The sequence below is a fragment of the Labeo rohita genome, chromosome 19, assembly GCF_022985175.1.
Source record: "Labeo rohita strain BAU-BD-2019 chromosome 19, IGBB_LRoh.1.0, whole genome shotgun sequence".
Taxonomy (NCBI): domain Eukaryota; kingdom Metazoa; phylum Chordata; class Actinopteri; order Cypriniformes; family Cyprinidae; genus Labeo; species Labeo rohita.
In genome coordinates, this window is record NC_066887.1 from 19,413,716 (window position 1) to 19,431,401 (window position 17,686).

General features: G+C 37.1%; 1 protein-coding gene across 1 annotated transcript in view; it reads right to left on the bottom strand.

Moving 5' to 3' along the window:
• csmd3b (CUB and Sushi multiple domains 3b) overlaps positions 1–17,686 on the bottom strand; it is a 509,580-nt gene that overhangs the window by 81,122 nt on the left and 410,772 nt on the right. The window contains 4 exon segments of the mRNA XM_051137233.1: positions 2,587–2,700; positions 4,699–4,779; positions 13,432–13,577; positions 17,419–17,596. Coding sequence (XP_050993190.1) covers positions 2,587–2,700; positions 4,699–4,779; positions 13,432–13,577; positions 17,419–17,596 — 519 coding nt within the window.

Consider the following 17,686-nt stretch of genomic DNA (forward strand, 5'->3'; position numbering starts at 1 on the left):
AACTAAATAAAACTAGACTAAACCAGACACAACATAAGACATGACTATATTTGACTCAACAATCCTAGACCTGACATACATAAACTAACTCATCTAAATTAAACAACACTTGACTCAACTAACCCAAACTTGACTAGATTAGACTAAATTAACTTAACCATTAACCTAACCAAACGAAATAAAGCTAGACTACACAATACAAGACCACATTCGACTTAACAATCCTAGACCTGACAATAGGCATAAGACATGACTATATTTGACTCAACAATCCTAGACCTGACAAAAATAAACTAAAATCAGCTCAGTAAAACTAGATACGACAAGACTCAACTCAACAAACCAAACTAAATAAAACTAGACTAAACCAGACAACACAAGACAATACTACATTTTACTCAACAATCCTAGACCTGACAAAAGTAAACTAACTAATCTAAATAAAGCAAAATCTGCTTGGTTAAACTAGATAAGACAAAAAAACGGAACCTGACTATATTAGACAAAATTAACCTAACCAAACTAAATAAAACTAGTCTAAATCAGACAACATAAGACTACATTTGACTCAACAATCCTAGACCTGACAAAAGTAAACTAACTCATCTAAATTAAACTGAAATCAGTTTAAGAAGAGACAAGATAAGACAAGACTCAACTCAACCAACCTAAACTTGACTAGATTAGACTAAGGGTGTATTCACACCATGAAAGTCCACTAGTTCACTTCATTGTTTGGTCTGCATCGAATGCGATTGCTAATTTCACACTTGCCCAAAAGATCTGCACCAAGGGGGGGGATGAACTTGAGTTCGATTCAATTGAACCAAACAAGACAGGTGTAAATACACCCTAAATTAACCTAACCAAACTAAATAAAAGTAGTCTAAACCAGACAACATAAGATAAGACTACATTTGACTCAGTCCTAAACCTGACAAAAGTAAACTAACTCATCTAAATTAAACTGAAATCAGCTCATTAAAACTAGACTAGACAAGACAAGACTCAACAAAGATAAAACTTGACTAGATTAGATTATATTAACCTAACCGAACTAAATAAAACTAGTCTAAATCAGACAACACAAGACTATTTCACTCAACAATCCTAGTCCTAACAAAACTGAACTCATCTAAATTAAACTGAAATCAGCTCAGTGAAAGTAGATAATACAATACTCAACTCAACAAACTTACACTGTAAAAAACAATTTGAGTCAACTTAAAATAATTTGTTACCAGCTGCCTTAAAATGTACAGTTCAATCAACTCAAAAAAAGTTTAGTCATCTTTGAAATGTTAAATTGTACTAAGTGACAATTTAGATATTTAAGTTGATTCAACTTAAAATTTTAAGGCAGCTGGGTTACTTACCCAGCTTTTAAGTTTAACAAACTCAAACATCTAAGTTTGTATTAAGTCACTTAATACAACTTAACATTTCAAGTTGACTAAACTTATGTGAGTTGACTAAACTTAAAATTTTAAGGCAGCAGGGTAACAATTATTTTAAGCTGACTCAACAAATTATATTTTTTGTTTTTTACAGTGTAAACTTGACTAGACTAAATTAATAAATAATTAAAACTAAAAAAATATTGACTAAACTAGACAACACAAGACAAGACTACACTTGACTCAACAATCCTAGACAAGACTAAACTTAACTAAAAGAGAAATTAAACTAAACAAAGACTACACTCGAATTGCATCAAATTGCATTGAAATGCATCAAACCAAATTCAGCAAACTAAACTAAACTCCAAGTCTAAAGTTGTTGAACAACAACCCAACTAAAATATCTTTAGTTTGATAGTTAATGAAATCAGGTCTGGTATCTATTGATCTCACTAATTCATCAGTTTTAAAGCAGCAAATAATTTGCCTGGTACCATATTTCTTTAGAAACTGTAGGTGGCGGCCATCGTCTGTCATCTTGGAAAAAAAAAAAGAAGCCACAATTTTTCATCAAGTCAGCCTGAAATGTTACATACTCTGCAAAACACTTCATGAGCTCTCCTGCTCCATGGCTCACTTTGTTTATCCCGCTTCGAAACTGCTTTAATGTGCATGACAAATGATTGAACTACCGTTTCCAGGCACTTTCCTGAATCTAAGCACAGGACAAATTCTAACAAAGTGAGTCCCCTCTCGTGGGGCTGCAGGGAGAAGGATGGAGCCATGAAAGATTAATGGCAGCAGCTGTTTGAGCCACTAAACTCCAAGAGCCGCATCACTCATCAACAGCGAATGTGAGGGAAGGAGCAGTGACAGGGAATGACTGAGCTCTTCATGGGCTATCAGCAATACCGCCTCTGATCACATTTTACCCTCCATTACATGTATGATGCTCGTCTGAGTGATTTGAGCTTATAGTCTAGCGTTCCCAATATCCTGCGATTTACTCGCGGACGGAGGCTGGACGTTTCCACGGCAACACGCTCTAACACGCTGAAACCTTTAACCCCCATTCTGCGCTGGTTCTGGTGTCTAAAAGAGGATGCATTAGGCAGGTAATCCTGGTAAATGGAAGCTGGTGGGTCTGTGTCATATAAGGGGCTTTGTTCTTGAAGAGCATGCCCACCTTGGCAGGAAGGAGGGTGCCCGTCCATCTGTAGCCGCTCTCCCAGCCTGCACGTCAAAATCTCGCTTCCCACCAGGGTGAATCCAGGGTGACAGCGATAGCGGATAATATCACCTGAGATACAAAGAGAGAAAGAGAGTTGCAATGATTAAGTGTCCGTTTAATTAGGTGGGACAGCGAACCTCCTTGGTTTTAATGGAGACAGATGCCAGAGATATGGGTGTGATGTATATATTTTAATGTTAAACTTGAAGAGGTTGATAATTGAGCTGTAAAACAGCAGTGTTTGCAGCCCTGTCTAATGAATCGCTCGTATTGGCTTTGCATGACAACCCCGACACCATCGCCTATCTAAAAATAATCGCACGTAAGCACCTGGAAAACATCAAACGTGTGACGCATTGAAGTGTTCCTATGCGGAGAAGCATTCCTATGCACTGCTAGTGTCTAGGCAACAGGGCAAGGTGAATCTATCGCGTTTACAGTATTGGCCTAATTTCTGTAGCACCACAAAAGCCAGGCTTGATCATTCATGCCAACATGCCTGTGGGTGAAACGTTTGTGCTACAAACAGGTCTTATTTAGGGAACTATTTTAGTAGTCACTTGGCACTGAGGGCAGATGACAGTTGGCTGGAATGTGTCGAGACTCCTGTTACAGGTGGAGTGGAAATGTATGCAAAGCACAAGGCAGTTTTGGCAAATATGTGATTATATTATAGCAGATGTCTTACCGGCGCCTGATTCGTTTTGAAAAACTCTAAATGGAAAATTTCCCCTCAAAATGAAAGTTCTCTCAGGATTCATGCACCCTCTTGTTGTTCCAAACTTGTTTGATTTTCTTCTTTGGATCACAAAAGAAGATGTTTTTGTCTGTACAAAGAAAGTCAACAGGGTCCAAAACAACATTGGCCCTTATGCACTTTCTTTGTGTAGACAAAAACACTGAGCCATTTTTCAAATGGCTTGTTTTGTGTTTGACTGAAGAAAGAAAGTCACACATGTTTGGAACAACATGAGGGTACATAAATTGTGACAGAATTTTTATTTTTGGGGGAACAATGGTATGAATGGAAGCAGGAATAGCTTTCTCCAGGTATTAGAGACAAGCAAACAAACAGAACCATGTTATTAAAGTGCCACTGTACATTTTAGAGCTGGGATTTGACACAAATTTCCCAATTCGATCAGATTCTGATTCACAAGCTTGTTATTTGATTTGATTCAGGATTGATTAATCTGAATATATGTCAGGTACAGTACAGTATGTAAAAAAATCTCTCAACTAATGCTGTAAAACATACATGAGAGTCAGTTGGTACTACATTACTATAATACTGAAGAGTAAAATTAACTGATTTGTATACAAATACTTAAAGTACACTCAATAAAGTTTTTTATAATAGTAAAGTTACAATTACATATTTCTACTCCAGTTCCTTTTTTGAAATATAGACATTGAAATGGTGGCTGACATAAAAACTTGACGAATTTATTCAAACATAAATTAAACATTGAAGAACAGTAAAAATGATAATAAATATGCTGTATGGTGCATATATTTAGCATAATGTTCCTCTCTAGAGTTCATTTTTCTAGTTGACTAACCAGTTTATGGTCACCGAACATGGTTTTCTGAGGTAAATGTGAAGTTACGTGATACTGACGTCTATCCATGGTTGAAACACTGATTGAGCGATTACATTCGACAGGTTACGGATTTTAAGTAGTACTCTTTCTGTATTTATTGTTTGAATATTGTAATAAAATGGACAAAATTTGAAATCTGAGACTTTGTTTCATAGTTCATAACAAAGCACAAAGCTTATTAGGATTTATTGGATGGGAGGTGCGCTAAAACATTTTGTTCATTTACTGAAAACAGACTAGACTATTCGACTCTTGAGATTTAAGAATCAATATCATTTCATAAAAAAATGAAAATCGATTAAAATCTTTATATAAATTACTTTATATGAAATGGGATAGGAGAACAAAAAAAAGAAATACACACTTTAATTTTAAACAAATCGGGTACACTGGACCTCAAGCCAACCTGAACAGAATCAGAACCACTTTTATTAACAATAGTAATAACAACATGTATTCATACCTATCTCCAACTCATTATCCTCCATCAGGATATCTGCGTTGGCCACTTCTGGTGGAGGCTGGCAGACTCGTAACTGGTAGGCTGTGAAAGAAGAGGACGAAAAATGTTGTTACAAAGATTTGATGTGTTGTAAGAGACTTAAAACTCTTAAAAATGTAATGAAAAGTATATATAAAAGCAAAAGGTGTTTTTATTTAGCATTTATACATTATTTATCAATGTATTTATCTGTACAAAGTTATCTCCAAAATAGTGAAATGTGAGGGTGATTTCCCCACACTGATTTTGCAAGGGGTTCAAGCTAGTTATGTAGATTCAATGCATTGATCAACAGAAATATGGTTGGTGTATGCATCATACATCACTACAATGAATGAAATTTCACCAAAATTTCACTGTGACCACACCTTATGTCTGCACATTTGTGGCCAAACTTATTTTCACGCCAAACACATTATCACGAGCCATTCACAGCGACATGAAAGCACTGCCTCCTCATGTGAGTTTTTACCCCTCTTTTAATGAAGGCAAAGTAGTTGCTGCACCCCGGCATCACTTTTGAACAGACAGATATTGATGTGAATATCATTAAATGTCATATTTCATAATACTTCTCATTTTATTTTCGTACAGCCCATTATTTTTTCATTGAATTCTTCCGCCTCCTCCGATAAAACGCCCCGGCGCAGTGTGACGTTCGGCACAGTTGCGCTGGCATCTAGTCAGTACTAATGACAGAGGAACCTGCCGTGACAAATAATGATGTGATTAAGTAGGGTGACACTGAGGCGCATGGAAGGGTGACTATCACTGCGCCACGGGCCGCTCTGCGACGTTAACACAGAGCCTTATCAATCGCTTACATCACCGACAGCGCTGCACTGATACACGCACTAGCAAGTGAGCGTGTCACAGTCGTTGCGACGCCAAGAACAAAACCACTCGCATAATGAGCGAATCATTTAAGAAGAGAAGAAATTAACTGAACATTCATCCAGCTATGGATTGCATGAGTAATGCATTTGTTGTGAGCGTATAACAGCGCTGCGGCCCTTTCCTGTGCAAAGTATAGATAGCCACGAGTGTTGATGATAATTACCAAGTAGCCATGCACAGCGTAATTGGCGAGTTAATTATTCTAGTGTTAATGAAAACTGCGAACGCAACAGGACGTCGAAACAGTCAAGCTGATTCGAAGTTTGACATAAAGCTGTAATTGTAGAGACTTCACACTGATTAAGATGGATATCAGAAACCTTTGAGCTCTTTGCTTTGAGGACATCATGAGCTGAGTCTTCCATCATAAGATGGAAGACTTTGTCTTCTCATGCCAAGTTGAGGTTTCAAAAAACTGAGTTGGAAGCACACTAATTAACTATTGAAGCCCACTTAGCATGTGGCTCCTTCTCATTTTGTTTCCTGATGGGTTCCCTGTTGTGTTTTGGGGTACGTGGCCAAAATGGAACAGCAACAAAAGGGGCAGCCCGGAGAGATGATGGTTGACGCTCTGATCGGCAGCCATGTGGCTGAAGACACTACACTTCCGTACAAGAGGCTTTTCAAGTGGGTGTGAAAAAGGAGGGGGAAAAAAAGCAACAGAGGCCTGTGATTTAAAAACCCACACACACTAAATTTATGCAATTACAAACCTTCTTTGTTGTTGTCTGGAGTTGTTCTTTGATGAATCATGGACCGGGGAGGCGGAAACGGATAGTTTGTGAGCGTGTGTACTTCTGAGAGTCATTAGAATGAGACTTCAGAATTAAGTCGTTAAAATGGGCTACTTGGCGCTTCTCTAACTCAGAGATGCCTCTTTGATGTCCTTGGTGTCTGGACGGAATATTGAGTAAAGCCTCGCTAATAAACCTGAGTGAATTTGGAGGGCATGATCTCTGCGTTTGAGAGCCCATTCCGAGCACATAATCATATTCCATAGATTCCTGTCTAAGCTGCTTTGGCTAGATTGGCTTTAAAACACTAGAGGACGCGACATCAGAGAGCAGATTGGCAGACCCGACAGAGCCCTAATATGATTAGATAACATACTAAATACTAGATGAATATTTCAGTTTAATGGATGGTAATTTTTACTAATTCATATCAAAGCAGTTGGTGGAAATAAAGTTGTCTTTCAGGCTCTGTGTCCCATTTACTCAGAATCAAATGGAATCAAAGCTAAACTCATTACGATGGAACAGGGTATTCCCAGGGCAAATCTGAGTAAATACAGACAATCCTTTCTCTTTGTTATGTATGCGCATCACAGTCTAAAATATCTGCAGATGGAAAATTTGTCATCAGAAATGCAATCCACGAAAGACGAGTGAAGAAACCGAACTTGCAGTGATAAAACAATATGGTTTGGAGAATAAAATCTCACAATGAAAGAGTTTTCTCATTCACATCTGTCAACACACAACATTAAATATGTATAAAGTGTTAGAATAGCAGAACCAAAATTCTGCAATCATTTACTCACCATCATGTCTTTCTTAACCTAAACCTGAACTAAAATGGTTTTATTTAAAGGAGTTCACTTCACAGATAATGTACTCACCCCCTTGCCATCCAAGATGTTCATGTCTTTCTTCAGTCGATAATAAATTATGTTTCTTGAGGAAAACATTTCAGGATTTATCACCATATAGTTGACTTCAATGGTGGTGCCAAGTTTGAACTTCCAAAATGCTCTAAGAGCAAAGAGCTCCATACAATCCCAGCCAAGGGTCTTATCTAGCAAAACGATCAGTCATTTTTTAAACAAACTGACAATTTATATATTTTTTAGCCTCAAACGCTCATTTCATGTCAATTCGTTCAGAAAATGACTTTAAAAATGGCCTTCTTCCTCGGCTGGGATTGTTTAGAGCCATTTGAAGCTGCATTTAAATTGCATTTTGGAAGTTCAAACTTGGGGGCACCATTGAAGTCCACTATATGGAGATAATTCCTGAAATGTTTTTTCTCAAGAAACTTAACTGAAAACTGAAGAAAGAAAGACATGTACATCTTGGATGACAAAGGGGTGAGTAAATTATCTGTAAATGTTTGTTCTGGAAGTGAACTAATCCTTTTAAGAACGTAACGCTGCTTTTTGCCATGCAATGAAAGTGAATAGTGACCAGTGATCAGACTATTGTATGCTGGTTTCAGGACATGATGGACAAGAGCAGCATGAACATTCTTCAAAACCTTTCCTTCTGCATTCCACAGCAAAAAGTAAGTTAAATACTTTTGACATGAGGGTGAGTAAATGAAATAATTTTAATTTTTAAGGCTATTCATTTAATAAAGGATTTAGAGCAGGGTTCCTCAAATCTTGCCATGGAGGGCCAATGCGCTACAGAGTTTAGCTCCAACCCTGCTCAAACTCACCTACCTATGAGTTTCTATGTAGAGTTTTACTTACTACTGAGAGATGAGAAGGACTGTATTACTTACTATTGGAGAACGCATAATGGATAACTTGGAACACGTGCGCCTTGATAACCAATCACATTACCAGTGTTGGGCAGTAGCGTCGCTACAAGTAGTGACGCTACTAGCTTAACTACATTTCTCAGTAGCGTCGCTGTTTTCTGAATCAAATAGCTTTTCAGTAGCTAAGCTCTTATTTTGATCAAGTAGCGCGGTAGCGTCAACAAAAGCTAAAAGCTATATATTTTTCTATACTTTAAGCTCAAATCGGAAATATAACTGCTACGGATCACTGATCCTGGGTCAGTAAGCGACGTCACCGCCACTAAACCTCGTGACGCCATTGGCTCATTAAACTGTCAGTCAAACCGTATTAATCCTCCCGCCTCTCTCGTGAATGAAGTGCAGCGAGTAGGGATGGGCGATACCTCATATTTTATTTTCGATCCGATACCGATATTTTCAAGCCAAGTATCGTCGATATCAATACCGATACCGATACCTCTAAACTAAACTGATCTTTTAGATTATTAAAAGAATAAAATCAGTAATTATACTTACTTAACATTATATTTGAAAGTCATGTGTTTTAAACATTTCATAAGTGTTTTTTTTTTCCCTTTTTTTTTTTTGATAACACTGTCAGAAATAAAATGTACTAAAATTTTGTATTTTAGCTCTTTACTGGGCAGTAACCTCAAAGGTGCACCTTTCTTTACCCCTAAAAGCCAGGGAGCATACTAGTACCATACAAGTACACACATATTAAGGGTAGATAAGGTACAAAGGTGTACCTTGGAGGGTACTTGATGAAAAACAACCATGGTGTTACATAAGTACTAAAATGTATAATAATAATAATAATTAGTAGTAGTATTATTATTAGTAGTATTATTAATTATTATTACCATGGTTTTTGCTACAAATATTATGCTTGAAATAATGTTCCTGTAGTGTTAACCATGGTAAAAGGAAGCAAGCCAAAAGAGAGAGTGTTAACCATGGTAAATTTTTTGTTACTGCAGTTTTACTACAAATACTGTGGTTACTGTAGCAAAACTGTTTGTGTGTGTGTGTGTGTGCGTGTGTGTGTGTGTAAAAAGCTGCCAGGTCAAACTTTAGCACAAGTTGTTTCTTACAGACAGCGATTACAGGATATAATAACCAATCTGAACTTTTAACAACCAGTTTAAATAAATTTACTTACACAAACTAACAGTAAAAACAGCAAGATTGGGAAAATTAACAATTAAAATAACTATTTTCTGTTTTAATATACTTTGAAAAATGTAATTTAAAAAGCATCTGTGACCAAAGCTGAATTTTCAACATCATTACTCCAGTCTTCGGTTTCACATGATCCTTCAGAAATCATTCTAATATACTTTGCTACTCAAGAAACTTTTTTTTTTTTAAATAATGCTTTATTATTTCAATGCCATGAGAACAAGAGGAAGAAACATAATTTCCGATTATTATCAATGTTGAATGAAGCGTCAGCAGCGAACACTATCTGTGATTGGTTGGTTCTGACTTTCAGCATTTGCGTGTGTTCCGATGAGCAGGAGAAATAGTTCTATCCTACACAATACTTCTTTAATAGTCTGTTGTTCCTCTTAGAGGCTTATTTTATGCACCAAACTTCTTGTTAAATAAATAAAATTAATGGTTAAAAATGCACTTAGAATCGATATTTTTATGTGAGGATCGATCCTTTCGATACAAAGTCAGTATCGAAAGTATCGATATTTCAGGATCGATCCGCCCATCCCTAGCGGCGAGCAGTTTGAAGCATCTCAAGGTGCGTTCACACCAGACGCGAATGAAGCGTCAAGGTGCGTTCACACCAGACGCGAATGAAGCGTTAAGCGCGAGCGATTTACATGTTAAGTCAATGCAAAGACGCGAATAGACATCCTGCGGCGCGATTCGTGCGAATGGCGCGGCGCGAATGGAGCGTTTTGGGCGTTTGACGCGTGAACGCGTGATTTGCGCGAGTTGAAAAATCTGAACTTTGGCGAATATTCGCGCCGCGTTAACCAATCAGGAGCTTGCTCTAGTAGTGGTGTGATTAGCGAGCGGAGGCAGAAATCCCAAGCAAAAATGGAGGACAATATCATTATCGCTGTATGTGGACACCCGGACCTGTATGATACTTCTTCATACTTCTATAAAAACAGGAATAAAAAGGATCTTGCTTGGAAGAAAGTGAGTGAAGAGGTCGGACAACCTGGTAAGTTATAAAAAACTCAATTTTCAAACTTTACTCAATTTGAGCTATATATATTTATATACATATTGAGACTACAAGCTAGCTAAAGCTGGCAAATTGAGCTTATTCTGAGTTATGCCTGGCAGAAGACCCTCCCATGACGCGAATTCGCGTCTGTTGTGAAGCGAATTTCACACGCGAATGAAGCGAATTTCACGCGTGAGTGAAGCGAGTAAACTCAAAATGTTCAAGCGTCCAACTACGCGCAAGTCGCGTCTGGTGTGAACGCACAGTCAGCGTGTTTGCAGACTTGAGGTAAATAAAGAAGTGTTGATTGAAAATGTACATGTTTTCTGTATTTATAATACAGCACTGTATTTATAAAGGCTAATGGGTTTTTTTGCATTCGAGGAGATGAGAAAAGTGTGTCTTAGTCTAGCATTTGTTGTCGAGACAACCAAATTGCTTATGTGAAGCGCTGAATCTTTATATTTTAGCTAAATGTCAGAAAAAAACTGAGCGCCCACGTAGCAACAGAAAACTGTATAATCTGCAATGCAAAGGCGTGAATGCAATGCACGTACTGCCTCTACTGTAGCGGTATTGAGAAAAAAACGTAGTACTTGAACTAGTGGTGGGCGCCTTGATTTTAGTCTTTGAAGCAGTCTAGTGCTCTGGGAAGATCTCAAACTCAGAAGAACAAGATGGGGAGTGGGTGGGTGTGGGTTGTCAAATTCATGGCGAAAGGCAAAATGTTTCGGTTCGTTCTTAGCAAAAAAAAACGATCAGGTTCCATAGCGAAATAAGAACTAAACAGTGTTCTAGTCTAAACGAATTATACTAATCTTTGCTAATATTCTTGACACTTCAAACTGCTTTGGACTTTGCAGTATCGAATTATGCCTTTACTATGACCAAAATGCCGGAATATACTATTCAGCTGTTTGATCGCGCACTATCACTGCAGCCTGTTCATTTGAGAAATAAAACACAGTCACCCAAAACTTACACTACTCAATTTAAATAGTGTGTGTTACGTGCAGTTCAGCGTGAACACCGGTCCCGTGGCACATTTTTGCTCATCATGATATTTTCCGTCGACGTGCATGAAGTACAAAGCTTACCCAATGCATAATATTTTCGCTTCAAATACATTGCAGATATGGAAACATTTGTATTTGTGGCGAGAGAGGTAGTCTACATAAGCCCAACTTTACTTTCAGTTTCGCTTTAAATTTGTTTTGGATTGTTTAGGCAAATCTATTTATTTATTTATTTATTTTTTCATCCTCGTTCGGTTCTGAATACGGTTAAAGTTAAAGGAGATAGTAACAGGGTCTGGTTTTTTATTCACAGTCTTGTATTCAAGAAATCAATTACTATCTTTAAAAATGGCAGTAAATTAAAGTGCTGTTTTTGTGCGGTCTGTCATATTTCAGTAGCTATATACAGCAAAACTACAGCACTTCCATTAGGCTATTTTTTTACGAAGCTGTCAACACTGATGGCATGCAATCAGTTGACAAACACCCATTCATATATAGACTATGTTATTCAATTATATGTATAAATTATTTTATTTAAAAATTTCGTGTTTTCCCTGTTTTATTCATTCAACATTCTGAAACAGGTGCCATTGTTTAAAAAAAAATGTTTTTCAAGAAAGAATTCAACCCCCCCCAACCCCCCAAAATATGAGATAAACCCAGCCCTGTACATTATACTGATTTTTGTTGCCAAATTGGTTTGGAAGAGTGGTTGAATAAACAATTAAACTGGACTTTTATGCCTGTATGACTGACAATTTAATTGATCACTGAGAGAGCATTGACTTGGTATGATGTTGGTTCAATAGAAAAATGAAAATGTAAAAAATAGCTTAGATGTAGTAAACTACTTTTGCCATGTTGCTGTAGCTTAGCTTGCTACATTACCCAAGGCTGTAGCTTTAGTGTAGTTAAGCTTCATTTAATGAAGAGTAACTGTTAGCTTAGCTCACTACATTTTCCAAGTAGCTTGCCCAACACTGCACATTACAGCCTTGACGTCACTGAATTTCAGTTCAGATTTGTTTGGACACTCAATCACCATTTACGGATACCATAGGAATGAATGGGAAACGCCTTAAGCTCAAGTCAGTGACTTCTCTTACTAAAACTGCATTTTTTTGGTGTAGAAAAATGCTGAAAATTAGCCGATAGGTGGTCAATTAATTACATGATAAGACATCCATTGACATCCATTCAAAGAAAAACGGCCTCTGGTCTCCTTTCCCAAACCGGAAGTGTTAGCTTTAGCCGTTACGCTTTTTTGGCTAAAGGTTGCAGGCTTGCCTTCTATTGGCTTTGCGTTAATGATCCTGAAGATATTGATTAGCATGCTCAAGTGTATTTGATTAGGGTTAGAGCTAATCTCTGCAGGAAAGTGGACCTCGTGGGCCAGATTTGAAGATCCTGATTTAGAGAAAGTTAACGGAAAATACACAAACCAGACTAATTAGAGAACTCTGTACATAACCTTGTGATTGTTGGCATGACTCACAGTCTGAAATGGTTATTTGCTTTCAATGCATCTCAGAATCATTAAGCACTGAGGATCAATATGAAAGCATGTAACAAACTATAAGTCAGACATTGACTAAAGTCAGTATGATCAGTGTATATGTAAGCCACTTTAAATGGCTGGTGAGGATTTAAAAGACACAGTAATGACAGATATTTACTGAGTCAAACTGCATCAAGTTTTACCAATTCCTGTTTACAGACTGAAACCTTTTTCAGGTTCTTGAAAAGCATCTTATGTTATTTAGTTCCAAGGTTAAAATTAAACAACTCTAAAAAAAAATATTTAGACATAAGTGTGATTATGTTCATGTGGCTTACATATAGATGAGGCTACAAAGTCTAAATATGTAATTTGCCCTCAATTAAAATTCTATGAATGGATAAAAGTGTAACTCATTCAGCCTCTCACAGAGGCAGTTGGGTCAACTATTTAATTGCAGTTTTTATTGTTAAAAACCATGGTGGTCATTGAGGTGCTGATTGGATGAACTGGTAAAAAAAAGTCTACGAATGGGACCTGAAGTATGTGGAGCATCTCACCATGGTAGCTAAGCACAAAGAAACCACTTCCACTGAAGTCGCTGTGGAACTTGATGAGGATCTGATTGGATGTGCTGTAGACAGACTCCAAGGCTGTGTTACCACTGAACTGACCGATCTGGGGTGAACTCTGGTCAGGACCATCCCTGAAAAAAAAAAAAAACAGAAATGGAGTGACTAAGATTTACAATTTATCCACAGCTATAGCTTAAGTAAGGAAAAGGATTTCTAAATAATATTTGTCAGTGCAAAAACCACCTGGAAGTATTTAAATTAAGTTGCTGTCACTCTTTTCCTACCTAGGCTCAGTGGAAATACGTGCCTCTATATACACTACTGCTCAAAAGTTTGGGATCAGTAAGTATTGTAATGTTTACATACTATAAATAATACATTTTTTTATTATTTTAATATACTTGAAAATATAATTTATTCCTGTGATGCAAAGCTTAATTTTTTTTATCAGCTGTTACTCCAGTCTTACGTATCACTTCAGAAATCATTCTAATATGCTGATTTATTATTAGAATTATCAATGTTGGAAACAGTTGTACTGCCAAATATTTTTTTGGAACCTGTGATTCTTTTTTTCAGGATTGAAGATGAAAATGATGAAGAGCTCCGGTACGAACTCTGTGAAACAACGCTTTGACAAAACAGCTCAAATCTGCATAAAGCAGTTAAAATAGCACACTAGTATCAACAAATGTGTTTTTATGCCACTTTTTCATTTGTTAACACTATTGGCTATGATTAAGGTTTGGTTTGGTGTAGGGGATATTTCCAACACGACAGAGCAACCTTTAGCGACACTCATCGGATTTTTGAATTCTAAACAGCCGCAATACGTACCTCAGAATAATAAAAACTTAGCAATTCGAGCGAGATTGAGGTCTCTGCAGAGCAACAGTGGGCGTTTTTGACTTTGGGGTGTTTTCAAACTGCTGGATGTTTCTAAATCATTAAATCTTTCTAAATTATCCCCTTACCTGACCCCACCCCCTAAACCTATCACTGAAAAAACAATTAGTTGAGTCAACTTAAAATAATTTGTTACCCTGCTGCTTTACCATTTTAAGTTCAGTCAACTCAAAACAGTTTAGTCAACTTGAAATGTTAAGTTGTACGAAGTGACAATTAAGTGATATTTGAGTTGATTTAACTTAATTTGAGTTATTAATTTAAGTTTAAACCAAATTTTCAGTTTAGTCAACTCATATCTAAGTTATCACTTAGCTTAACATTTCAAGTTGACTAAACTTATTTGAGTTGACTGAACTTAAAATTTTACAGAGGCAGGGTAACAATTTATTTTAAGTTGACTCAACAAATTGTGTTTTTTTTTTTTTTTTTTTTCATTGACTACGATGTCAGCCAAATTAGATAACATGGTCGAAAAACGCCTCTCTGTTTTGGCCTCAACCACTGATCTGGTAACGCCCATTACATTTCTGCAGATACCTATACTTGATTTGTGCCTGTACCAATGTAATCAAAACGTGCCACGGTCACATATTAAATGTGTGTTTTACCGTCACTCTTTGGACATTTCACTTTGAGACTGCCGTGAAACGTACAATAAGGTACGTAATTGCGGTGTTGCAGAAATGTATATAGAGGCACATATTTTCATGAGTCCGGGTTGCTCTTTTCAGTGCAAATACACCTCTATTCTTGGAAAAATAAGCTCATTATACATTCCGCCTAGTTTACAAAATGGTTATTGTGGGTGGTAAAGAGGATTTGTTAAAAGTTTCTCTGTTGATCATCACAGCATGCAGTAATTCATTAAATGATGAACAAAGGATACAAAAAGTGGGCATAAAATCAGTCTGAAACATTCAGTAAAGAATTTTACAGTTACACATAGAGTAAATAAATTAAACATTTTAGGACTCATCTCCACTGCACTTTATCACTTAAAGTTGTTTTTATGAACCTTAAGTCACTGAAACGTGACTTTAACCTAGTGGCCCAGCGAAAATAACGACTCTGAAATTACACTGAGAGTAAATAAACTACGTGCTTCATAGTTGAAGACTGATCTCTGCTGCAATACATCGCTGAAGGCTGCTTTTATGAGCCATATTGTCTGAAATGGGACTTTAAGCGGAGACAGCAATATTTCCCCTATTATTGACTGCAAGAAAAAGCGAGAAGCGCATCTCAAAAACAGGCAGTCATTTCTCTGTGTCTTACAGTTTATTAAGCTATCTTCCTGCCTTATCTGCCGCTGTCTGTACATTAGGCCAGCCCAGCAGAAAAGTATAAAGTCTTCGTCCGGTACATGAACGATAGAGCTGGACTAATGAACCAGAAGACACTGTTTTATCTAGGTCACCTATGATGCATGAGATGGTCACTAGGAGCAGTACACCAAGGATTCGATGGAGAGGGAAATACAGAAGCGTGTTTGCGAGTTTGTCCATGAATTTTAGTACAGCACGTTGTCAGGCAGATTTTGGGGCTGACTGAAGAACTGCAACATAAATGCAATCTCAATTGCAGAGCAAAAAAGTAAGAAAAATGCAATAATAATGTAACCTCTATCTGTGGTAAAAATGCATTATTTAAAAAAATGGTGAGTGTGGGGTACGCAGAATCCATTAATAAATAAAAGTACCCTCCGGAATTTTTCTTAAACAAGAGGGACCTCTGATATGAAAAGTGAACAGCTGACATTAATTACTGGATTTATCCTGGGTTTCATTCAATGCATTATTCCATCTCCCCCGCAACTTGGTGTCACAACGATGTGAAGGACAATTAGTCAAAAGTCTCTGCTCTTCCAAACAACCAACTGGCCTAAATTGACTCTATAAGGACATAAACTCTGACTAAAGCCTGCTGTTATCTGTGACTCCGTCTCTCAAAATCTCTCAATAAGATACATGTCAATAACTTCAAAAGTTGCATGCTGTGTTACAAAAATAGCTTCAATTTGGGAGACTGCAAGTCGTGTTTAGCAACTTTTTCCTTAAAGAACTTTAAGTATAAAATCTGTATTGTTGTTTAATTATTCCTTATATTAAGCCTGGCAAACCTCTAGAGATGTTTCTTCTTGTTTGAAGACACACTCCCTTTGGAGTCTAAAACACCAAAGCAAATGGGCTTAATTTCCATGAGGACAGCAAAACCAGTAGCTACAGAAAGCAAATAAAATGAAGTATTCCCAATTAGCAAAAATCTTTCCTGAAAGGTTAAAGAGACAAAGCTCAGAAGGGAAATTATGCATAACTATTAAAAAAGCTGCAGAAAGTCATTTATGCCCACAAACCAAGTATAACTTTCGAACATGATAATTAAGGCAAATTTAAAGTGTTTAAGTTTACATTTTTGTGTATAATATTGTAAACACATACTAATGGAAAACATAACTAAACTCTTTTTAAAAAAATCTACACTGAAATATTACGTCTGCATCTAAAGTAAATATTTAGCTAATGCACAATTTGGTGTCACCTCTGGGTAGTGTCATCCAACACCAGACAAAGTCAAACAAAACAAGTGTGAAGTTTCCCTTTTGGTAACAAGACACCACATTAGGGAACCCAGAAGCGAAACTGAATTTAATCCTGAAAATTGTCTCCTGACTTGAGGACCTGTGCAAAGGCAATTTATATAACTACTTTTCAAATGGAGAGATACTGTGATGCCTAACCAAGCAAATGAGGTGGCAGCTAGTCCTAAAAGTGTTTTGGGGAGATTTAAAGGATGATTTCCTTCTACAGACACGAGCAAGTGTGCTTTGAGGCTTTTCAGAGGACCGCAGGCTGTTTTGCACACAAGAGTGAGTGTCTTACGTTCAAGGACGTTTGGAGTGTGGTCACAAAAGACTCTCAGTTCTTGTGGCTCGTTTATCTGCATATGCAGTCCAATCTCTCTTATGTCTTCAGTGCTATTATTATTTATCATACACTGATAAATATTAACTGATTTCTAATAAAAACATCATGACATATTTAAAAGACTCCTCTGAGAGTTTACCACACAGTGATGTAGTCATAGATGGGTTCAGTGCTGAGGACAGTGAAGTTAATGTAGATGCCGTTTCCAGGCGGCACACGGACGCTCCACACACAGTCTTGGAAGTTGGGGTATTCGGCTGGGTGACCGGGTGAGAAGATGGTGCCGTTCATGGAGGTGATGTTTCCACCACACAGAGCTTTTGGGAACACAGGAAAAAAAAGTCATGTTAACATCTGAATAACATTTCTGCAAGAAAAATATTTTAAAAGGTTAGTTCACCCAAAAA